This window comes from Suillus paluster, assembly GCF_016628075.1.
Source record: "Suillus paluster strain FC165 chromosome Unknown EDB91scaffold_5, whole genome shotgun sequence".
NCBI lineage: Eukaryota > Fungi > Basidiomycota > Agaricomycetes > Boletales > Suillaceae > Suillus > Suillus paluster.
Window position 1 is genome coordinate 413,442 of NW_024537565.1, and position 21,081 is coordinate 434,522.

At 48.0% G+C, this 21,081-nt stretch overlaps 7 protein-coding genes and 1 non-coding gene across 8 annotated transcripts; 6 read left to right on the top strand and 2 right to left on the bottom strand.

Moving 5' to 3' along the window:
• The first annotated feature begins 315 nt into the window (after positions 1-315).
• Positions 316-3,566, top strand: EDB91DRAFT_1105029 (uncharacterized protein). Its single transcript, XM_041317407.1, has 13 exons — positions 316-909; positions 1,024-1,148; positions 1,198-1,252; positions 1,306-1,441; positions 1,492-1,929; positions 1,981-2,065; positions 2,122-2,207; positions 2,258-2,408; positions 2,459-2,530; positions 2,582-2,715; positions 2,767-2,865; positions 2,919-3,404; positions 3,456-3,566. Exons 1-12 carry the CDS (start codon positions 711-713, stop codon positions 3,130-3,132), a joined length of 1,794 nt encoding a protein of 597 aa, XP_041182078.1. The 5' UTR covers positions 316-710; the 3' UTR covers positions 3,133-3,404; positions 3,456-3,566.
• Positions 2,998-4,411, bottom strand: EDB91DRAFT_602694 (beta-lactamase-like protein). Its single transcript, XM_041327841.1, has 5 exons — positions 4,329-4,411; positions 4,232-4,277; positions 4,088-4,182; positions 3,457-4,035; positions 2,998-3,405 (listed from the first exon to the last, which is right to left on the bottom strand). Exons 2-5 carry the CDS (start codon positions 4,238-4,240, stop codon positions 3,276-3,278), a joined length of 813 nt encoding a protein of 270 aa, XP_041182079.1. The 5' UTR covers positions 4,241-4,277; positions 4,329-4,411; the 3' UTR covers positions 2,998-3,275.
• Positions 4,412-4,930: 519 nt separating this feature from the next.
• Positions 4,931-5,004, top strand: EDB91DRAFT_t33. Its single transcript has one exon. It is a non-coding gene; the product is annotated as a tRNA-Val (tRNA).
• A 22-nt stretch (positions 5,005-5,026) lies between these two features.
• Positions 5,027-7,223, top strand: EDB91DRAFT_1105037 (BRO1-like domain-containing protein). The gene is made up of 8 exons (XM_041317408.1): positions 5,027-5,299; positions 5,350-5,431; positions 5,493-5,850; positions 5,903-6,425; positions 6,486-6,678; positions 6,728-6,756; positions 6,807-6,928; positions 6,976-7,223. Exons 1-7 carry the CDS (start codon positions 5,033-5,035, stop codon positions 6,813-6,815), a joined length of 1,461 nt encoding a protein of 486 aa, XP_041182080.1. The 5' UTR covers positions 5,027-5,032; the 3' UTR covers positions 6,816-6,928; positions 6,976-7,223.
• A 1,485-nt stretch (positions 7,224-8,708) lies between these two features.
• EDB91DRAFT_1234787 (HAD-like protein) lies at positions 8,709-9,651 on the bottom strand (the record flags this gene model as incomplete). The annotated part of the gene is made up of 5 exons (XM_041321244.1): positions 8,709-8,839; positions 8,889-9,347; positions 9,398-9,463; positions 9,517-9,558; positions 9,612-9,651. The coding sequence occupies 5 exons, from the start codon at positions 9,649-9,651 to the stop codon at positions 8,709-8,711; spliced, it is 738 nt and encodes a 245-aa protein (XP_041182081.1).
• A 674-nt stretch (positions 9,652-10,325) lies between these two features.
• On the top strand, positions 10,326-11,654 carry EDB91DRAFT_1105051 (thioredoxin-like protein). Its single transcript, XM_041317409.1, has 5 exons — positions 10,326-11,051; positions 11,109-11,119; positions 11,176-11,255; positions 11,310-11,535; positions 11,632-11,654. Exons 1-4 carry the CDS (start codon positions 10,686-10,688, stop codon positions 11,507-11,509), a joined length of 657 nt encoding a protein of 218 aa, XP_041182082.1. The 5' UTR covers positions 10,326-10,685; the 3' UTR covers positions 11,510-11,535; positions 11,632-11,654.
• Positions 11,655-12,742: 1,088 nt separating this feature from the next.
• EDB91DRAFT_1195985 (uncharacterized protein) lies at positions 12,743-14,282 on the top strand. Its single transcript, XM_041320587.1, has 3 exons — positions 12,743-13,426; positions 13,489-13,579; positions 13,638-14,282. Exons 1-3 carry the CDS (start codon positions 12,929-12,931, stop codon positions 13,829-13,831), a joined length of 783 nt encoding a protein of 260 aa, XP_041182083.1. The 5' UTR covers positions 12,743-12,928; the 3' UTR covers positions 13,832-14,282.
• Positions 14,283-18,250: 3,968 nt separating this feature from the next.
• On the top strand, positions 18,251-20,422 carry EDB91DRAFT_603265 (uncharacterized protein). Its single transcript, XM_041327842.1, has 6 exons — positions 18,251-18,702; positions 18,757-19,117; positions 19,170-19,353; positions 19,407-19,576; positions 19,627-19,781; positions 19,833-20,422. Exons 1-6 carry the CDS (start codon positions 18,640-18,642, stop codon positions 20,226-20,228), a joined length of 1,329 nt encoding a protein of 442 aa, XP_041182084.1. The 5' UTR covers positions 18,251-18,639; the 3' UTR covers positions 20,229-20,422.
• Positions 20,423-21,081: the final 659 nt, after the last annotated feature.

The following is a 21,081-nucleotide window of genomic DNA, read 5'->3' on the forward strand; positions in this document are numbered from 1 at the left end:
TTATAGGCGTGCCGTTCCCGCTCGAATTCCTTAGTTAATTTGAACTGAACCGAGTCTCGCGATGTCGGGAAAGATGAATGCCGATAAGCGTAATGAAGATTCCAAGCTCATTTACGAGAGCGAGCGGCATGCCGATTACTTAAATTCAGAAGGAAGCTAACGTCGACGCCATTGCCGCAACCCAGGCTGGAGGTGGAAAGTGTCACGGCTTGTACCGCTATACAGACTGTAATGTCGCCAGAGGTCAACAGGTGAAGCCTAGTACTGTTGGTACGCTCTCGGTTAACACATTGAAATTGACGCCTGCCGTCGTCGATGACGAGAAACTAAGGCATGCGAGTACGATACTCGTTCGGGCCTAATCGGACTCGGAGGTACTGAATAACCATTTGCAGTGCACACGAGGCTCGTTACGAGAATCGTGCTTATCCTTTCTACGACCATGAGGCGAGTAAGTAATCTTCTTTGGTGATAAAATAATGATGAAGAAAAACGTAAGTGTTTTGCGTTGCGCAGAATCGCAGAAATGCTCGCATTTGGACCGGCTCTACAGCGCGTCGTGGTCTCATGATCAGTCATGTGACCGTGTTTTTTCAAGCTCTGACCATCCATCCGTGTCAGACTGTCAGTGTCAAGACTCAAAATCACTTCATCATGGACCTCGGCGAGAATATAAACACCCCCGACGACTCGTCTCCTGACGCTACTCAATGTTCTCTGCTCTGAAAAGCAAGAAGAGAATACGGGAGGAGGATTCGCCAGCACCCGAGAAGTTGAACAAGCGGAAGACGGTTAAGCTTGCAGAAGATATTGCGTTGGCTCCAGGCCCCTCGATATTGCAAGACAAAACTAACAATAGCGCAGATGACGAGGCTATTGGAGGTACCGAAGACAATGAAGATATACAAGGTATGTTATCAGGATGGTCCTGAGAGATGTGCTCCAACGCAATACGTCAGATACCACTGCACCATATGAACAGCACTACGGACCAAATACCGATCTTGTATCAGATGTATCAAGAAGTTCCTGTGGATCAACGACGCTGGACGTCTTCGAGGGAGAAAGTCGGCAAACTATCAACAGTATTTAGTTTACGAGACCCAGACACTACCCCTCCTTCAAAAAAACTGGCCAAAAAGACAGCAGTGTGTTGAATCCTGTAGTATATCACACTATATTGACATAATCTCTCAGATACTAGAGCGTCTAAGGAGTTCATTTTCGGCGCGACAATCCAAGCAGTCGCCAGGTACGCTTATCGGCGTGAAGCTTGCCATGATATTGATATCTGTACGTTTTCAGATCAAAGGCAGGTACAAGATGACCTGCTCTCGATCCTGTCCGCACACCTTGATGTATATTATCCTGCGCTTTCTCTCGATGACCACCGATATATACGCGAGGTCATTGCATTGCACGCGTTGGATCACATCACAAAGTTTGTTCCTCTCCATCCCTAGACTTCACCATGTTCATAGAAAATTGCAGAAAGCGAAGACGAGTTCTGAAGAACAACGAACGTCTCGCACATGCGAAGGCAGCATCAGTTTCGCCTCCAGAGGACGTTCAAGATCAAGGTTTCACCCGACCCTCCGTACTCGTTCTTCTCCCGTTTCGCTCATCGGCACTCGCTTGGCTCGATGCATTTACCGCATATACGCCATCTCCGGCATATCAAATAGAAAACCACTCCCGTTTCCTGTCTGAGTACGGTCTTCCACCTGATGCAGTCGATAAGCTGGCTGTTGCAGAACCAGGGACATACCCTCGAGATCATGCCGAGACTTTCAAGGGCAATGTCGACGATAATTTCAGAGTTGGAATTAAACTCACAAGGAAAAGTGTCAAACTGTTCGCTGACTTTTACGGCTGTGATCTTATTCTTGCAAGTCCGCTCGGTTTGAGGATGTCAATCGAGAAGGAAAAGTGCGTCTATTGTTGCAAGCCATGCAAAAGTCGATTGTAACTTCCCATCAGAAGCGCAGATTTTTTGTCATCGGTCGAAATATTGGTGATTGACCAAATGAACGCACTAGCAATGCAAAATTGGGAGCATGTCCAGGTATGCCCATGTTATATTTCGTCTTAATTCTCTTTTCTTGATTGCATGCATGTTAGTTTGTCCTTTCGAACATGAACAACCTGCCGAAAGACTCGCATGACGCGGACTTCTCGCGTATCAAGCCATGGTATTTAGACGGCCAGTAGGTTTCTTCTTGGCAATCTCTTGTGCATCATGCTTAGTCTCAGCAAGTTCTGCGTACCTTCGACAGTCTATCCTCTTATCACCGTTCGAGGCGCCAGAAATGAGAGCGTTATTTAATAACACCCTCAAAAATACTGCGGGGAAGGTCAGAGTCGAAAAAATATGGCCTGCCATACAGGTTCCAGAGTCTATCGATCAAGTAAGCGCCTTCCTAATTGACCCAAGAGTTCTTACATTAATGATGAAAAGACATTTATTCCTTTCGACTGTGCAAACCCCAAGGACGAACCCGAAAAGCGATTCGCTTATTTCACCACTCAGGTAACCTCTGCAGCTCTAACCTTGACTTCTCTCATCTTACATCGTGTTAAGCTACTACCAAGGGTGCTTAAATCCGCGGTACAGAGTGCCAACACAGTAATCTTCATACCTTCGTCATTCGATTTCATTCGCGTGCACAACTACTTCCGGAAGCAGACTTCCGTGAGCTTCACCGTACTCTCTGAGTGAGCTCTACATAGAAACCAACATCTGAGACGTCAGCTAACCACGTGTAGGTACTCCACTAATCAGGATATTTCTCGAGCGCGACAAACCTTTTTCTCCGACAAAAAGGCATTTTTGCTCGTCAGCGAGCGTTTCCATTTCTACCGCAGGTATGTCATTCTACATTTGTAAATTTTGGTCTATACAGTTTGGGCATCTACAGATACAAAATCAGAGGCATCCGCAATCTCATTTTCTACGGTCCTCCGGAACACCCTCAATTCTTCTCCGAATTCCTTTCTTTCCCATTCCTCGACGACGAGGTGGAGGCTTCTGATGTAGTGTCAAGAGTCATTTATTCCAAGTATGACAAGTTCAGGTTGGAAAGGATCGTTGGGACAAATGGTGTGAAGGGTCTTCTGGAAGGTCTCCCATAGTTTCAAAGCGATGCTGTCTTACTGCATTACGGTTTCCTTGATTGAAACTGTTGCGGGCGTGGGTCCAGAACAATTCAACCATTGAAAGACCACTATTTTCTGAGGTATAATAATACCGAACCCCGTTCTTCCTTTGGCTCGCGCTACCTTCGATTGATATTACTCATTACTAGGCCCAGTTTGAAGAAAACCTGGACTTGCCAGCACGACACTCGGGGGACCCTCCGCGATTTTCGTTCCCAACCGCGTGGTTGTGGAAGATTAGAAATATGCCTATTACAGAGGTAGCAGGATGGTCCTCCGAGGACGTGATGGGCCACGCACTTGAAGACAAATGGGTTGTCTCGCTTCGCGAACCGCGAGCGAATGTTCGAGTTCATTGTATGTATGTACGTCTGATATACAGCCATGCATTTACGCGCCAGATTAGAAGCGTAATAAATGGGCACGTTGTGCAGGTCTGGGTGCTTCTTCCAATATTCATCGAGGATAAGGAGAAGTTCCTGAGCTCGTCCGAGAGCAAAAGTGGGTAGAAGGACGTGTCCTCCACGCCTAATAATTGAGTGAATGAGACTTGTAAAGTGCAATTCCTTATCATCGCGACCCTCTAAGCTCTGAACGCCATATGTACTTTCGACAATGAGGACATCCGGTCGGACAGGTGGAACTTCTGCTTTGACAAGATGTCGGTCTTCTTCGCGAGAATAGTCCCCTGTGTACAAAATCTTGAGGCCGGCTATATCGATGAGAAACATGCATGCACCCAATACATGGCCTGCATGATAAGGAGTGAATAAAACTCCAGGACAAGGTGTTATCAACTGGTGGGCAGAGACCGGAATAATTGACGACAGCGACATGGACATTTCGAGGGGAGTGAATAGAGCATCGGAAGACGACGAACTGTCATTGTGTATTAATTCAGCTATCTTTCATATCAGTGCTCTGAACACACCTCATTCGAACAAAATCCTGCAGCATAAATTTGTGCACAGCTTTCATAGGATGCGTCATGTACACCTTACCCTTGCGGCCATCCCTGAAGTTAGTCTGTTATAACGTCAAGCCTAAGGTCCGTTGTGAATAAAATATAGCCTGCCTTTTCCATGATATAGGTCAGAGCAGCAGCATGATCGAGGTGGAAGCTGAAGATTGAATTGAGTTGTCAAAATGGATGTTTGAGATGTGTCGCGCACTGAGTGATTAAAATCGCATCTACCGTGCTCTAATCAAGTTCATCTGTGTCACAGACGATGGTTTTCCCTCTATACTGCAGCACGCGGTATGATCTTCCCACCTCTTGGCCTGCACCAAGAAGCGTGACGCTCAGTGTTGGTGAGTCTGCCATAGCTTCGCTTGCCCATGTTCAACTTCTGCGTCCAATCTGATGACAGGTAATTCTAGAACAGTCTCAAGTTCACAATACAGCCAGACTTAAGATCGCAGGGCAAGCAGAAGAAACGGTAGATTTCTTGCACTGACATTTCAACGACCGCTGAACCCTGGACCATAGCCTGTAGGCGCAGAGGGAATTTCCGAGTCACATAAGACTTCCTTCTTCGACTCGCGGGGCTACGGGGGGGTAGTGTCATGTAAAGGCCGCAAGGGAGTCTAAGTTTGACGGCGTTATTCACTCCCGCTAGTGACACTTAGGAGCAATGGTGGTGGGCAATCCCCGCCAACAAAATGGGACGCTTATATAAGCCAAAACCCCTAAACAGTTCGACCAAAATTTGTGCAACCTCGTACCTAATACGTCCTAGTGGATTTTGCTATCTAAGCTGGGGTGTCATCCATCGGTCTGATGGCGTAGTTGGTTATCGCATCTGTCTAACACACAGAAGGTCCCCAGTTCGAGCCTGGGTCAGATCATTTTTTTTATCTTTTACATTTCAGGTCCATGTACTTTTTTGTCGGCAATTGGTCACCGGTTAGCTTTGGGTTAGCTTGTTTCTCCTGGTCGATGAGAAAAATGAGCACATATCTTTACGAACTCCCAACCACCGGTGCCATCTCTTTTGGAGACTTTTGTGTTGACAGCACGGCCTCCAATGCGTACGCAAGTCACATTGCTGAAGCTACCCAGGCCCGAGCGAATCTGCGGGGTATTCTCAAAGAGACCAAACGCACTGACACGGACGATAAGGATTATCTACGCTTGATCAAGGTGCGCATCACCGTTTCCAATCCGGGCTTCGAACAGTACATATACCCTAGGTTCTCGACGACTACCTCCCATACCTGCATGGGATCATGGGCTGTGTCGCATCGGGGGACATGCGGCTGAAATCAGAACCCAGTGAGTCTTTAGTTGACCCTTGCCCAGCCATAAGTTCGATTGACTAGCATGAGATTCAAAGGATTCAGCTGGCGCACGACACTGTCCGCACACTTATTCCACACGTCCCCAAGAATCCCTCTTGCATCGCTGCATGCGGATCTTGCATCCTCATTGCTTACTTATGCCTTTGCGCTGTCGAATTTTGCGCGTGTGACGGTTGCGAGCCTCGGTTCTTATGAGCATGATCGAGCGATCTCAGATATCGAGAGAAAGGCGAAGGATGAGAAGCTCAATTTTGCTGTAACGCTGCTGTGCAGAGCGAGCGGGATATTTACCCATATGAGCGAGAAGGTACTGTTAGATTGGGATAAAGCTGGGGAGGGCGCATCTGGTAGGCCGCCCGATCTGAGCAAGGAGGTTAATGCTGCACTCGCAAAGTAAGTGTGCTTCTCTGATTTCATCTCATCTCATCTCGGATACCTGTTTTAGGATGGCACTCGCTGACGCACAAACTCTGGCAATCCGCAAGTTGCTCTCCAAATCTGCATATGACAACGCAGTATCCCCCGGCCCTCCACTTCCCAAATCGCACCCCTCCATCCCGCTCATCTTTAAATTACACCTCGAGTGCGTTTCGCTTTACTCCTCTGCTCGTACGCTTGCCATGACGCCCAGCTCCGCGCGTCCGTCCTCCCCGCCTTCTAACCCAGATACCAATGCAGAAGTATGCGTCGAGCTGCGCCGCTATCTTGCTGACGCATCGGCGTTCCATGCAGCACTAGCACACAAGTGGCTGGGCGTTGACGCAGGAGAAAGTGGGGCGCGTGAGAAAGGTGGGGAAGCAGTGGCATGGTTATTATGGGCGAAGAAAGAGCTTGAGGACATGAAGGAGGGCGGGCTTGGTATTGCGGTTGGGCGGGACCGTGAGAAACGAGGGCGCAAGGGGCGTGTCGCGGATGAATTAGAGAGCGTAAGCGTCTTTTTGAAACACTATAAGAGAATCAATGATTCGGTAAGCCGGGGGTGTCCGTGTGTGAGTTATTGGGGGCTAACCATCATTCGTATATGATAGTTGACATTTCAGCCTGTGCCAAAGCAGCAGGACTTGCAGGCGCAGATACCTACAGGGCTTTTGGCAGTGCATGCAAAGCCCTATACACCTCCCGCACCAGCATTCGGACCTAGATCCGTCGAGTATGCACGATCACAGACGGAAGCGCTAGCACTAGAGGATAATGATTCATCGGGCGACGAGGCAGTTACCAGTACGCGCACGTATGCTGGAGCTGGTTCGTACTTCTAATCCGTGTTCAGTTCAAGTTAAGTTCTACATCGCACGTCTGGTACGTACAGTAAAGGTATGACCATCATACTATATCCACTTGTAAATCAGGGTCAGTGAAAATAACGTCCACTTCTGCCGTTGTACAATCAGATTTAATGAAGACGACGTCCCCTTTTTCAGTATGGTAAGGTGGGAGGTCCCACTCTTCGGGCTTAAAATGCTCGATGGACGTGAGCGTCTCATCTGCGAGGTATGTGCTATCACTTACAATCTTCAGAAGATTTTCATCAGGTGACTGAGGAGAACGTGAGACCCCAAGTTACGACTCTGAAGCACAGTGTAGGGCATGGCGGAATACTGTAAAACGTGGCGAGGCTTTGTCGTAGACGTGGAGCCTGTTCATGCAGTAGATCATGTCGGTAATGGTCGAGACGCATTCTCCGGACTCTTTCCCTTGCGTTTGGAATCTCTAGCGTGTCGTGGTTAGACTGACCCCGTGAGCAGACCAGGATCGACCATCGCTTGCTATGACCTGCCCCATCGAATTTATGAGGCCCGTGGTGATATATGGTCAGTGTAACTGGGTGATTACAGCTACGCGCGCTCTCTTACGCCCCGTCACTTATAGGTTCCCACTCCACATGCAGCGGATGATCCCCCACAATCCGAAGTTCTGCCAATGAGATTCTGCCGGGCCCACAATCTGCCAGTGGGATTCAGCCATTTACCATCGAATCTGCTCATGCAGCAGCATGTCGGGTAATGCTAATGGTCGAGACGCGTTTTCCGGACTCTATGCCACTTTCCCTTGTGTTGGGCATCTCCTGGCATGCCGTGATCACACTTGACCTGGCGTGAGCAGATATGAACGCGATCGACCATTAGTCCTACAATAACGATTTTATTTCGCCAGTTTATTGTGCCCGAGATGTCGGACAACAAGTAAATCAGGCGCGTTATTGAGCGGTCATTTGATTTGCCAGTTTATTTAACAATTGGCAGCAAGTTTGGCGTTTGGAGTCGTTCAATTTATTTGCGTTTTATCTCGGAACTTTTTGCGACGACGTTCGTGAAATAAACTGGCGAAATAAAACTATTTTCGAGTAGGACTATTGATTACCTACTACGACCCGCCCCGTCGAATTCTCCGAGGTCGGATGATATATATTTTCGGGGGGATCGTGATTGGGGGTGATCAGAGCCGCTCACGCTCTCCCACACCACGTCACCACTTCCAGTGGACGTGCCCATGATCTCCCATAATCCGAAGTTCTGCCAATGCGATTTTGCCGAGCCCGCAATTGATCTGCCAGTGGGGATCTGCCATCTGCCAACCTGTCAACGACGGGCACCTTTATTCATCTTCTCGAGTCCGTCGCTCCGGTTCAGTTGACAGCCGGCTTGAACGCTGTCAACGCTAAGCTTACGTACCTGCAGGAATGGTTCACAAGGAGTTAGACCCTTCAAGAATCGTTCGCCATCAGGATGTTTGACAACGGAATGATATGCTCCCTTGAGGGCCCAATCGATCTATACCAAAGGCAGTTCAATTCTATTGTCAACCATAACAACCACGATCCTCACTTGCCCTTCCATCAGACGTCGCCGCCACTAGTACTGTGAATAACTCAGATCAGCGATTACATTGACCATAAAGGAAGTCGCAGGCATCAAGTACATGGCATGGAGTACTCCATGCGATCACAGGCGTATGACCTGCCATGGAATGCCCGATCACATTAACGGAACAAAATACGATTGCGATGGGCTGTGGAAAGGCAGGCACAAATGGATGACTGTCACATGTGGATATCTGGTGCACTCATACAGCAGATTCGAACATGAGAGAGTAGCATTTGTGTGTAGCGCTACCCGTTTCAGAGCTCAATATCCATTTGTAAATCAGGTTCAAACGGAAATGGTGGGTGGCAGATCACCTCATGTCTTCGTACAACTAAGATAACATCCTTACTTTAACGGCTCATGCCGAAAAAGTAATAATTGGCGATGTCAATCAGCGTCGTAAGGTGGGAGGCCCCACTTCTCCGGCTTAAAATGCTCGATGGACGTGAGTGTCTCATCTGGGAGGTATGTGCTGGCACTGACAACCTTCAGAAGGCGTTCGTCAGGTACCCAAACGACTGAAGAAAATATGAGGCCCTAAATTATGACTCTGAAACAGCAGCATACCTGACATTCCGGCTCTTTTCCCTGCTTGGACACCATAAAGGGCATCTTCAAAAACGAGTCCCTTGCTTCTCTCCACGGCCTCAGCGTCGGTGCACTGTTCCGTAGTGCCTACTATCTTGCCTAGGACACCTGCAGCATGCAGGAAGATATACGGATCAGGCTTTCCCGTCGTTTTGCCTGCCACATCATCAGCGCAGACGATATTCCCTTGAAAGTAGTCGAAGAATTCCTTGAGATTTTCGGACTTGCGGTCAAAGTTTCGTCGCGAGGAGGCAGTAGCGACTACGATCGGCACGTTGTGTTTTACCAGGTGCTGAATTAGCTTCTGTACACCTGGGAGGAGCTGCACGGTTGGCCACCGCGCATCTTGCTTCTCTTCGGCCTCTGTGAGGTATTGGTCGATCGTGATATCGATGTCAGGGAAACAAGAGAGCAGGTGCGTCGCAGATGCAAGTCGTACTGAGATATTGTTTACGTTAGAGTAGTTAAGGAGAGATCACAGAGCGTACGTTTGCCCATGAGCTGTGCCTTTATGTCCCATGTCATGGTCTTTCCGTAGCGACCGAGGATATCATCTTTGAGAGATCAGTGTATGTTGTATAAAGAAAAACGGGAACATGGAGCGTACTAGTGACTTCGGTATACACCCTTTCCGTGTCAATGAGAAGGCCTGTCGAAGACGCGTCTTACCTCCAGTACGAGGAGGTTGGAAGCCCCACGCACCATCCATGTCGAAGACTACATATTCTATCATTCTTTCCATGTTGAAAGTAATGTCTAGTGGAGGAGATCGATTACAATCGGAGAGATCGAAGAGACAATCATAGGGCCATCTGATAGAGAAGTTCAACCAGTTCTGACTTCATGATGGTCACGTGTCCGGTAGGGCGGCGCCAGCGTTAGGCCGCCAGCACTGGATCGGCGACGACATGTACACTGTCACCGTGACACGGACAGATATTCGCGCATCTGTACGTTACATGACGATGTACTACATAGGAATTATCTTCGCTAGATCAAGCAGCACCAGCCAGATCTGAGTTCGAGACCGGCATGATTTGATCAGAAGAACCTGTATCACGGGGTACTTGCGCAAGACTCTGGCGTTACGCTGCAGCCGGCTACGCTACCGTGATTCGGCTTGTCAATGTCCGTGGTAGTGGTAGAATAAGTCAGGCTGATCACGAGCCTACGTATTGAGACGTATTGCCGTCGATGCCAGCGCCTTGGCTCTTCGTTGCGCTTACCTCCTTGGGCGGCCACTTTAATAGTACCGCTAAATGGATCGTTCACGTTCCTTCGCGGTTGTATGTACAGGCCACATTGCGCTAAATTCGGTGGTGTTGGTGAATCTATAGGTTATATAAAATTGCCTTGCGGCAATGCTATAACAGGAGAAAGCTAAAAGGAGATACTACCGCCTCTCGATGCGGCACCGAGCACCCCAAATATTCTCCCACCGACCTTTGAAACGTTCAGAACGTGCACAGCAGACGCACCAGCCGACCTTAGTTTTCACGTCACAATCCTGTTCATGGCTATTCTCCTGATCGGATAAGTACGAGACCTGACCGCTGGTCCTGAAACTGCCTTTATTCCGTATTGTGTTTACTGTCTCGGTCGATCTTGTCCGTCGTAAGCCTGAGAACCCGCCCTCCGCTTTTCAAATTCCTTGGATTTCCCTGCGAGCGTTCCAGCCAACCAGAGTACGTGGTGAAGCATCGCTCTAGTGGTACCACGAGGCTCGCACTTAGACTTCACCGTTGTTGCAGTAGGGTCTACGCCCCAAACAACAAAATGGCAAGTGGCCGTCCCACATGCGGATTTTTTCGCCGTCGTCGCATACTCCTCCCAGTTCTTCTACTCGCATTTTTCCTGCTCTTTAGTACACCATGGTCATTGCCTCCTCTCAACCTCTCGGGGATCTCTTCGTCGCTTTCCCGTGCCAATATCGTCTCGCTAGTCAAGGGCCCACCGGTGGAGGAGATATACGGCTTGCTGCATTTTGTGACGAGTGATGACGATCGTATGCTGTCGCATTCAGTGAAGGTGGATTCTGTTGCGCCGATCGATCTGACAGTGTACCTCAGCGGTGACCAACCGGATTGGAAATCTCATATGAGAAGGCTAAGAGAAGAATATCCACTTGTCATATTTTCGAAGGTATGTGCGCTTCCATCTACCGGATCTTGTGTGATTCTCATGCTGTGTTTGTACTAGTCATTTTGCCCGTGAGTTCTCTTCTATCATGATTCTGTGATAGCCTCATTCCGCCGCTTCTACGTAGACACTCGAAAAGAGCTAAGAAGCTATTAAAAACGTATAACCTCTCTCCTCCCCCAAAAATCATCGAAGTTGATCTTCGAGGTATGTCGTGCCTACTGCCTTGTGATTTATGAGATAAACGCTGATTTTCCATAGACGACGGGGACTTCCTAAAGCTCATCCTTACTCGTCTCACCGATCACTCCACGTTCCCCAATATCATCCTCGATGGGAAGGAACTCGGCGGGAACGATGACCTTCACACGCTGCGTGCACAAGGCAAGCTGAAGAAGATGTTCGAGAATGCGGGGATGACGGTGAAGGAGGATATCGTGAAGGAACAAGAGACGCAGTAGAGCTGTGATTAAGAGGTTTACTTTATGTAAGTGCATGTGCTAAATCCAGTGTAATGGTGCGCACATGGAATGGAATGATGTATTGTCTTGTATTATTAACATCCTGATCTACATATGTGTAGTAGGTTGTCTTCTTCATCCTAGCATGGGTTTGCGATGGATATATATTTGGGTTTATGTAACTTGTTCCACAATTGCGGGTTCACAAGTGACGACCAGGAGCGTCCAAGAGGGTGCTAGCGAGGCTCCGCAGGGGCAGGTCAAGAGAAGGCACTGATCTGAGAAAGGCCTCACTTTACGTTCGCAATTTGAACCTTTCTTTAGCCTTCAGCGAGTGCTTTCATTGGTGGAGGGTCGCGTACGATATTAAGCGGAGCAGTTTGAACTCGTAGATGCAGGGGCAAGTCAATTTTCTGTCCCTGGGCGAAAATAGCCCAGGGCGGGAGCTTGCGGGAGTCGGCTTGAGTCGGCTTGAAATAAGTATGGCGTTTGTGCCAAGGGTATTTTGAGCACGCATGGCCCGTGGCTCATCGATCATCATCCATCCGTTCAAGTGGAGAACATAAACCATATAGTGGTGTCCGTGTTGGTTATGCGGGGTAGATTCTACTAGACTGATTTCAACAGATATGATCGGAATGATAAGAATAATATTAGAGTGATGGATAACGATGAACGCGACAAAATCCAAGGGCTTTCAAGTCTCACCTTTCAAGGAGTGCTTGACACTCGATATGGGGAAACGCATGGTTAAAATACCAACCCGCCCCCCACGCAGACTGACAGCACACGATGACAGGGTTGGACAAGATGCTGCCTGATGGCGATAAGTCCGGTGCAAAGATGGTGCGCCGGAAAATATAAGGTACGTGCGATAAGCATGTGGAGACCCAGATGGGAAACTGGCCGAGGCTGTAATCGTCATGATCAATAGCGGAGTATCTTGTTGGCCAAGCCCTAGCAAGGGCGTCCTCTTGGCGGTTGAAACTTTCATGACGAATATTATGATGGTATAGAAATATAATATAATATTCTTCCCACATTTACCCTGACTAATTAATTCGAAAGCCACGCCGCGCGTGAGTCAACGTTTACATGGGCGTTTCTCTAGGTTTCAGTACCTAGTTTGATGAGCGCGAAAGTACATAACGTGGAGATAATAAATAAATTACGTATATGTTAGTTGACTGTCAGGAATTTTTTGACCGTTTGACCGCGGCATACGAAATATGTCCCAAAAAGGGTCGAAGATCTCAAGCGTCAATTTGAGAAACGTTTCCCTTTGTGTTTCGCTTGTATACATCCACTCTCGGCCTCGAACCAAACCTTTCATTCAGCGACTTTCCTTTCATTTATTAATCACTTCCACACTCTTTTAACCTGTCTTTCCTTCCCGATTGACCCCCACTTTCGGTCACTATGTCGACATTACCCGTCACCTCCCTCCTACATTCGATACAGTACCAACGAAAGTCAAAGCACAGAACAACGTCTCTGGCCCTCTTCGGTCTTATCGCTGTCTCATTCTATATATTTTTCGTTGCGAGACCTTCATTGGAGCTTGCTCCTATTGCACTCCGTTCCGACCTCAAACATGCAGGTTCGCATGTGCAGGAGAAAGATTCTCCCCCGCCATCATCCAGACTCTTTCGTCTACCTCCAAATACTCAAAGAAAGACCGTCAGTAATGCCAACCGTCCTCAAGTTCAACTGGATGAGTTGCAGGAGTTGGCCGCAGTAGCTGCTTTCGTAGTTGCACTGCCACAGAACATGATTCCCCGGTCAATAGACCCAACCCAACCTATTGACCCCCAACTCGTGCTGGACTTCGACACTCGCAGTCCGCGCGCCGCAGATGAAGTAAACCAGATAGTGGAAGATGTGTGGTCTCGTTATCCCGTTATGCTGTTTACCAAGGTGCGTCGCTTCTTCTCCTTCCTTTGTTTGAGCATTACGCTGATGCTTGTCACGCGTACCAGCTCCACCATGCTAATTCTAGAGAAATAAGAAATATGATTTTAAATATGGACTTACGGCCATCTCCTGCGATTTTTGAAGTCGATCAGCGAGGTAAGCGATATCTGATTTTCATTCGCTTAGCTGCTCATCAATTTTTACGTGTTTTCAGAGGACGCGGATGTTTTGATTCCTTTGATGCACCGGCTCACATCTTCAACCGAGCTTCCTATTTTACTTGTTGGGGGCAAACCTGTTGGCTCGATGACTACAGTCCGCGAGCTCAACGAATCTGGCGAACTGCAGAAGATGATTGTCAATGCTGGTGCGGTCTTTGACGGCGCGAAGAAGAAGAAAGGACACTAAAAAAAACGATACCTTCGTATCGGTCTTTTCTTATCACTTCTTAACGACCTAACGACCGGCATGACCAGCATGCTTCCCGGCGATCTGTATGATGCAAACCAAATTTCTATGCATACATGTACATCTGACACCCGATAATCCCAGGTGGATGGACCAGTTGCTATCGGATGTCACGCAACCTCCAACCTTGTCTTTCATTTAATTCTCGTGGTGTTATAGCGGGACCATTAGTGCTTACTTCTTGCTTTCTTCTGCATCATAGACTCCATCAATATTCACATCACTCCACAGCCATAGACTTTGATGTGATTTCTTATAGCTTTCTAGTACCTACCACGTATGTATGTGCGTAGTCACCCGACAGCTGCTCTAGTTTACATGTACATACGGGGCATACTTGGGGTGCGACGTTCAACGCCAAGGCAATCAATTCATTTAGTTTTTCCTTCTTGGTCAGGTTCGCGTAGGCGTAGCTCCAGTGCACGTGGGAGCCACAGTTGGATAATAATGCGGAAAGTCTAGACTTGGTGTGTACCTCGCTCTTTAAACGCCTCGAACCACTTTCAATGTGACTTGCGTTAGTAGTGACTCGGCAAGATCAAACGGCATAAGAAGTTTCAAAGTTAAATCTTGAAATACACACAACGGGTGCCCTGTAGAAGCAAGGGGCCCTCGAGAATTGCCCCAGAAGATTAACTTGAGTCTGCTCTTATCTGAACAGTGACTCATACTAGTCTCCCCTAGGCAGACTATAACACAAGGAAGACCGTAACAAAAGGAAGACAGTCGTTCCTTCTATATTATGGATCAGTGATATAATCACCGACACCAGCATGGTGGCTCTTCCAAGTGAGATATGACATCCTCGTGGCTAGGTTTTTTTGCCCAAAGATGATTCGTACATGCGCCCTGAGCTTGAGCGGAAGCGAACAACTTCGCTTCGGGGGTGACCGGCTTTGCAATGGACGCAGTCCATATGATGCTCCACTGGCAACGGATCTGGCACAAAAGACGGTCAGAAGCACATACTAGGGGCAGTGTGGTGTGCCTCATTTTTCATACATACTGCCTCGTTCTTGGATCGGCGAACACTGGAAATAGAGATGCCGGTCTGGTATCTTTGTATTTGTGACTGAGCGTGATAGTCGCTTTCAATGTGAAATACCCAAACACGTTGCCGCCGGTCTTGCGCCGTGGTTGGACGCTATCACTAACGCCACATACTATGTATGACAACCGATAGGCAAGTCAACCTTTTGTGCTCTTGTGCTGCCTATACGTGATTGTCGACAATGAAGTACTCCAAAGTATTTAGTTACGAGGTCAGGACTAACCGCTTGCGGGAGAGACAAACCGGTGTACTTAAATCCCGGGCGTTCAAATAACGTTACGGTCGGATTGGATCGAGGTGATTGACGAAAGTTTCGTCAAGATGGTTCACTACCATGCAGTGCCATCAATACCATATCATTTGTCGTACTATCATTCCTTGCAATATGTCAACGGTTGCTGATGTGCAAAAAGTTCGTAACACTTCAACATCGTGCTCAACTGGCATCAAAAAAAAATCAGGCATATGTAAATGATGTTTTGTACAAGTAGAATAAAAAGATCTGCGAGAGATGAAATAGTGGTAATTCAATCTCCTCCTCGGCACACACGGCATCTATCTTCTGCACCGTTCGGCCTACACTTCAGTCAGCCCTCGATGTCAAGAAACCAACACCTAGATTTTCCCCCCGCATTATCCAATGCAGCATCCTGCGCCTTAGCCTCACCCTCCACATATTTTGCACCCTCACTTTGCACCAGCGAGTCACAGTAATGCGGATTTCCGAGGTGGCGACAGTGCAGGTATGCAGGGATTCAGAAGCCTATCAGCAATACCAGTACAATCACAGTAATTATTACAGTACTAGATGAACCACGATACTCGAATGATACTGCTTTATTCACCGTTTTTGAGCCTTCCGCGATGCGTACACTTCGACGAAAGTTCGAAGGCTGCGGAGAGTGAAAGTCGACTGTGCCGCTACTGTGCCGAGGTGTGATAGGAGGTGACCAAATTTTGCAGATTAGTAGGTAGACCCTGAGTTTTATCGGGTTTGCTCCGACATCACATCACATCATCCTAAAAATCAGTAAAAATCAGATTCATGTAGAGGAGATACAAATCTATGATAGGGAAAATTTTACGAAAGAAAATGTAATGTTGCTGAGGAGCTACAGAAGTTTTGCTGAAAGTTTTGCATATTGTAGGGAATGATAGTATCGGTGAGTGCGTCCCGAATGCTCTAGTGCGAAGGATGCTAAGTTTGTTTTTAACTTCGATGTCACGGCTGCCGATCAAGGATTAGACAAGCGGAGTCCCAGGTTGTCGAGGCATCAAACGGAGGAAACACAAGTCCGGTACCGAAAATATGGCAGCGCTTCCTCAAAACGGAAAATGTCTTCGTCGACTCGGCTCGTCGAGGACAATAAGTTAGCCGAGATATAAAAAGCGCAGTCAAAGTGTGAGAGTTATCCAGAGAGCAGTGACAGTTGATATCAGATGTGTTCTTCGGAGGAATGGGCAATAACATCGCAGTAATGTTGTACGCTTTCTTCGCTGTCATCAGGGTCACCCTGCTGTTGAAGGCAGAGTTCCCAAGCTTATCTGTCGAGGCAATAAGGACGCCGCTGCGGGTGTAAAAGAGGGAAGAGATTAAGTGCATTTCGTCGAAAGCGTTGGCCTTCGTCGAACCCACGCTAGGAAGGTTCCACCTAACTATATATGATGTAGCCAACTCTTAGAAGTGGTTAGCCGGCGACGAAGAATCCAGGAGCCTTTAGAACACAGGGACAAGAACTTGTCGCATAGTTCCGCAAGTTCGGGGATAAGTATGAACGGCATGATAAACGAGGAGCCTGAGAGAAGGCCGTAAAAGATAACGTATGATCAGGATATCCCGGCGGGCGCAAGACAAGGACGTCGCGAAGCATATCAATAGGACAGTCGCCTTCACAGTTCGGATGTTGAGCATCAGAGCACTGATCCTGCACGTATAGAAGTGCCTTCATTCAAACCGTATACTTTGTGCGACCCGGGAAACTGTCATACGTGGGAGGTAGCTTGTCAATCGGATATCAGTCATCTTTCAGTTAAATTTCAAGAAGTCGAGGCAATATCATAGCACCGCACCGCAGAAGTCACCCTTCACGTCATGGATGTGCACGAGTAGATGGGAAGAAGGATGATATCTGCAGCGAATCAAAAGTATGCATGGGCTAGCGATGGGAGACTGACCAAAGGCCAGGGGTTCAAACGTACATTTGCAATGACATGACTACGTCACGAGCTTGACGACTCGTAAGTTGTGGTCACTGGCCATGGTATGACTGATTTTGAAACGTCCGGTGGTATCCTATTAATATTGGGATACGAGTTCAGCGCGATATTATTGTGTTGGCGCTGGATGCTGGATGCTTGAAGAGGTGCGCAAAGTGACCGCCAATATTCGCTCACGGTATACGTAAGTTTGATGTACGAGACCGTACAAAGAATGCCCGAGGTCCACGCGTCTAAGTTCTCGTGACCCTCATCTTACTTGCTTCGTACTTACCACGACTCGATTCTGCTCGACTACACTCTCGTTTTGTCGCATCTTCTACACTACACTACACCACTTCGCTCAGCACGTCGATTCAGAGACCCAGTGATACATGATACATTGGTGGAACCGCCGGGCACTTGCAAAATATCTGGCCACACACATATGATCTGAACTTGACACCGGAGGGCATCATAAGACTGATGGAAACCTTATACTTCCCTCACGGATTGGCTATTGTACGTCTGACGAACGTGTGGTTGTGCTGACACCTCGAGTCCACGATCATGACGCGACGACGCGTCCCAGGGTAATTTAGGTTGCTGTCTGGGTATCTGGCATAAACAATCCAGGATAATGTCAGGAGTGCCCTTTTCGGCGAAATCCCTCGTTCGTAATAGACGAGCTGCGCGCGCATTACAGATATTTAACGACAAGAGAACGACGAGGAAAGTCGAAAAGACAATCACTTAGTCATGATCAGCGCGTCAAATACAACAAGGAGAAAAACCACGCTCGACGTCAAGAGGTACTCGAACAGCATCACGCCACCGATCTAGATCTCGATTTGAAATACAACACCAAACTAGACGTTCCGATTCCACCAGAGTCGTCACCGATTATGTAAAAAAAACAAAGCTCTCCCCTACGAGTCGGGAATATCGACTTTACTTGGCTGCTGTGTTTCTGATGAACTTGTGGTTGCGCTGACACTCTACGCGTCGATCCCGTTCACGTCATGGTTTGTGAGCTTTATGGCACGTGGTAATATGCCCGACTATAGCTAAGGCAGCGTCACATTCGCGAATTTCAATGGGCTTGTGATGGTCTATGGCCCATGGGCTTCACAACAAATAGACACGTCCTGACACGTCTCTTTTTCTACATTACCCTCAAATATCACTTCATGCATTCCCTCGAAAGTTTCATTGTCGTTGAGAAACTTCCATACTTGGGAGTTCGCCGTTTCACTCCATACTGCATGACTCGGAAACCTTATCCATGCTGCGTCAAGCCACATTTTGTCGCGTCACTGCCTCGTCACTTCCGCGTCAAACTTCATCCATGCCGCGTCGTCACTGCTGATTTTCACCTGGCGCGCTCAATTCTCTTGACAGGTATATCATTGGTTATCATCATTACATGTAGCATTTGCATCCTATAAAGCCCCTGTGGTCTCGCTCGAACCTCAGGTCCACCTACTCCCCGTCCACGACCATGACATTTCTGCCTAATGACCCTACCACGCTGGCTGTCATCGGCTGTGGTCAGAGAGGGACCGTATGTAGTCGTCTGTGATCCGTCTCCCAGTACACTGACGCTTGTAATACATAGACCTATGCCGAATATGCCCTTGATTATCCGCAGAAGTGCAAGGTCGTGGCTATTGCAGATCCGAGGCCAAAGACCCGCGATCTCTTTGTCCGCAATCACACGCTTGATCGGACCCTCGTGTTTAGTACCTGGGAGGAGCTCTTGAAGGCTTCCGCGGAGACCATTAAAATTACTGGGAAGCGCCTAGCGGATGCTGTTATTGTTACGGTGCAAGACCACATGCATTGCGAAGTGGTGTTAGCGTTCGCTGCACAGGGATATCATATACTTTGCGAAAAACCCATGGCTACAAGTCTTCAAGACTGCCTTGACATGGAGAAGGCAGTTAAGAATGCTGGTATTATCTTCGGAATTGGTCACGGTGAGTGATAACAACTTGTGCTACCACAAGCTTCAAACCTCACACACGGCAGTCTTGCGCTACTCCTCTTATAACATGGCCGTCACAAAAGTGATCCGTTCAGGACAGTTAGGTAACCTGATTAACGCGGTTCACATAGTGCCAGTTGGTTACTTTCCCTTTGCTCATTCTTTCGTTCGTGGCAATTGGAAGAAAGAGTCTGAGAGTTGTTTTTCTCTCATGACTAAGTGCTGCCAGTGAGCCATTTTTGTTTCCAGTACATAAAAATTTAATTGATTGAGCACACAAGTGACATAGACATCCTCTGTCACTGGCTTTCCCCTGCGACTCCGGCGCGAGTGTCTTCATTCGGCTCTTTGCAGCATTTCCGTGAGGAGCAGAAGCCTCCCGCAGCAGGCGCTGCAACTCGGTGCTTAGAATGTCCAGTAGAACAAGATTGCCCATACAGTGCAAAGAAAAGTAGACCTCCGATTTCTTCGTTCCATATAAACTAAGCCAAAACTATGCAGTATACCTGGAACCAGTTTCTCGCGGAAATATCGGCCGACCAGCCAGCAATCTTGTGGACGGAATACCAGACATCGAAAATATCACCGATGCTTTGCAAAATGGACCTTACGGACGATGTGTATACGAAAGCGATAATGATGTCTGTGATCATCAGGTACAGCGATGATTCGTTCTTAAAAACGTCATCTTACTGCGATGTTTCCAGGTTGTAAATATCGAGTATTCCACAGGGGCTACTGTGTCATTCACGATGGTGGCATACAGCTCCATGATTTGGGATCGCCAGACACGTTTGCACTTCACACACGGCGAGATAGTTGGTGATATGAGTAATTTTACCGTCACTGACTTCCGCACGGGGTGTACGACAACGCATTCCCCGAAGACCGACGGTAGTCACCACGGAGGCGGAGATCTGGGTCTTATCCGTACTTTTGTCGAAGCTGTGCGCACAAGCAATCAAGGGCTACTGGATACTGATGTCTCTGAGGTGCTCAAGGGTCATCTCACGGTATTTGCTGCTGAGACAAGCAGGAGAGAAGGTAGAGTGGTGGATTGTGCGATGTTTGAGGAAGCTGTTAGAGCAAAATTAGAAATGTAGGTTTTTTTTGTCAGTTGGTATTGCACGGCGAAATTGATATAAACAAATGTACTGTCACAACACGCCGCCTGAAGAACGAAGGTAGGGAGATCCGGGTCTTATCGCACGAGCAATCAAAAGGAGACCGGTACTGATGAGCCTTTGAGGTGCCCAAAGATCCGCTCTCCGTATCTGCTGCCGAGACAAGCGGGGGAGAGTATAGAGCGGCTATATCGTGTCGGAGCGCTGAGGGTTGAACGGGGTGGAGCTATTTTGACGCCGCGCCTGCCGCGGTCATGATGCGCCCGTGATGTGCCTTCAAGAGTAAAGACACGGCTGAAGATGTGGTGTCAAAGCTGCCGCTCCCAAAGATTAAACTATGTTAGTACTCGGACGAGTATATGGATAGATGCACCTAGACAGTGCTGGATCTGAGGAGAGCCAAGTTTCCATAGAGCAGCATGGTGACGGTCGTTGTGTCCCTCGAAGCAATGGGAAACAACAACCCCACGATGATGTCACATTTTTGCCGGTATCATCGAGGTACCGTGTTGTTTATAGAGTTCCAAAGTACCCTATAATGAGGAACGCTGCGGCAGAGATTAAGTCGAAGGCGTATGTCTTCATCAGACCCGCCTTGGAAGGGCGTTACCCCTGACTATTATCTAGTCAAGTCAAGTAGTCAACAGCCCTGGCTACGACAAATTCAGGAACATTTACGACAAAGGAACAGCAGACAACGGCCTCGCGCATTTTTGTCCCCGTTTGCTGTCTCTGGATTGCCAAATGTCAACAATCTCCGTTGCATAAGGTTCGGAGTATGAACGGCATTATGCTTGTAGTCATAACACTGGAATGACCACATACTAGATGG

Bases quoted from the DNA above. Each gene is read 5' to 3' on its own strand.
- EDB91DRAFT_1105029 (XM_041317407.1), top strand. From the start codon at position 711: ATGTTCTCTGCTCTGAAAAGCAAGAAGAGAATACGGGAGGAGGATTCG. The intron at 2,716-2,766 runs GTGAGCTCTACA...AACCACGTGTAG, and splicing joins AGCTTCACCGTACTCTCTGA to GTACTCCACTAATCAGGATA. The intron at 2,866-2,918 runs GTATGTCATTCT...GGGCATCTACAG, and splicing joins CGTTTCCATTTCTACCGCAG to ATACAAAATCAGAGGCATCC.
- EDB91DRAFT_1105037 (XM_041317408.1), top strand. From the start codon at position 5,033: ATGTACTTTTTTGTCGGCAATTGGTCACCGGTTAGCTTTGGGTTAGCT. The intron at 5,300-5,349 runs GTGCGCATCACC...CATATACCCTAG, and splicing joins ATTATCTACGCTTGATCAAG to GTTCTCGACGACTACCTCCC. The intron at 6,426-6,485 runs GTAAGCCGGGGG...CGTATATGATAG, and splicing joins ATAAGAGAATCAATGATTCG to TTGACATTTCAGCCTGTGCC.
- EDB91DRAFT_602694 (XM_041327841.1), bottom strand. The intron at 4,036-4,087 runs GTGTGTTCAGAG...ACACAATGACAG, and splicing joins CAGGATTTTGTTCGAATGAG to TTCGTCGTCTTCCGATGCTC. The intron at 3,406-3,456 runs GTGCGTGGCCCA...CCTCTGTAATAG, and splicing joins GACAACCCATTTGTCTTCAA to GCATATTTCTAATCTTCCAC.
- EDB91DRAFT_1195985 (XM_041320587.1), top strand. From the start codon at position 12,929: ATGTCGACATTACCCGTCACCTCCCTCCTACATTCGATACAGTACCAA. The intron at 13,427-13,488 runs GTGCGTCGCTTC...CACGCGTACCAG, and splicing joins CCGTTATGCTGTTTACCAAG to CTCCACCATGCTAATTCTAG. The intron at 13,580-13,637 runs GTAAGCGATATC...ACGTGTTTTCAG, and splicing joins TTTTGAAGTCGATCAGCGAG to AGGACGCGGATGTTTTGATT.
- EDB91DRAFT_603265 (XM_041327842.1), top strand. From the start codon at position 18,640: ATGACATTTCTGCCTAATGACCCTACCACGCTGGCTGTCATCGGCTGT. The intron at 19,118-19,169 runs GTGAGTGATAAC...CACACACGGCAG, and splicing joins TATCTTCGGAATTGGTCACG to TCTTGCGCTACTCCTCTTAT. The intron at 19,354-19,406 runs GTGAGCCATTTT...TGAGCACACAAG, and splicing joins CTCATGACTAAGTGCTGCCA to TGACATAGACATCCTCTGTC.
- EDB91DRAFT_1105051 (XM_041317409.1), top strand. From the start codon at position 10,686: ATGGCAAGTGGCCGTCCCACATGCGGATTTTTTCGCCGTCGTCGCATA. The intron at 11,256-11,309 runs GTATGTCGTGCC...GATTTTCCATAG, and splicing joins CATCGAAGTTGATCTTCGAG to ACGACGGGGACTTCCTAAAG.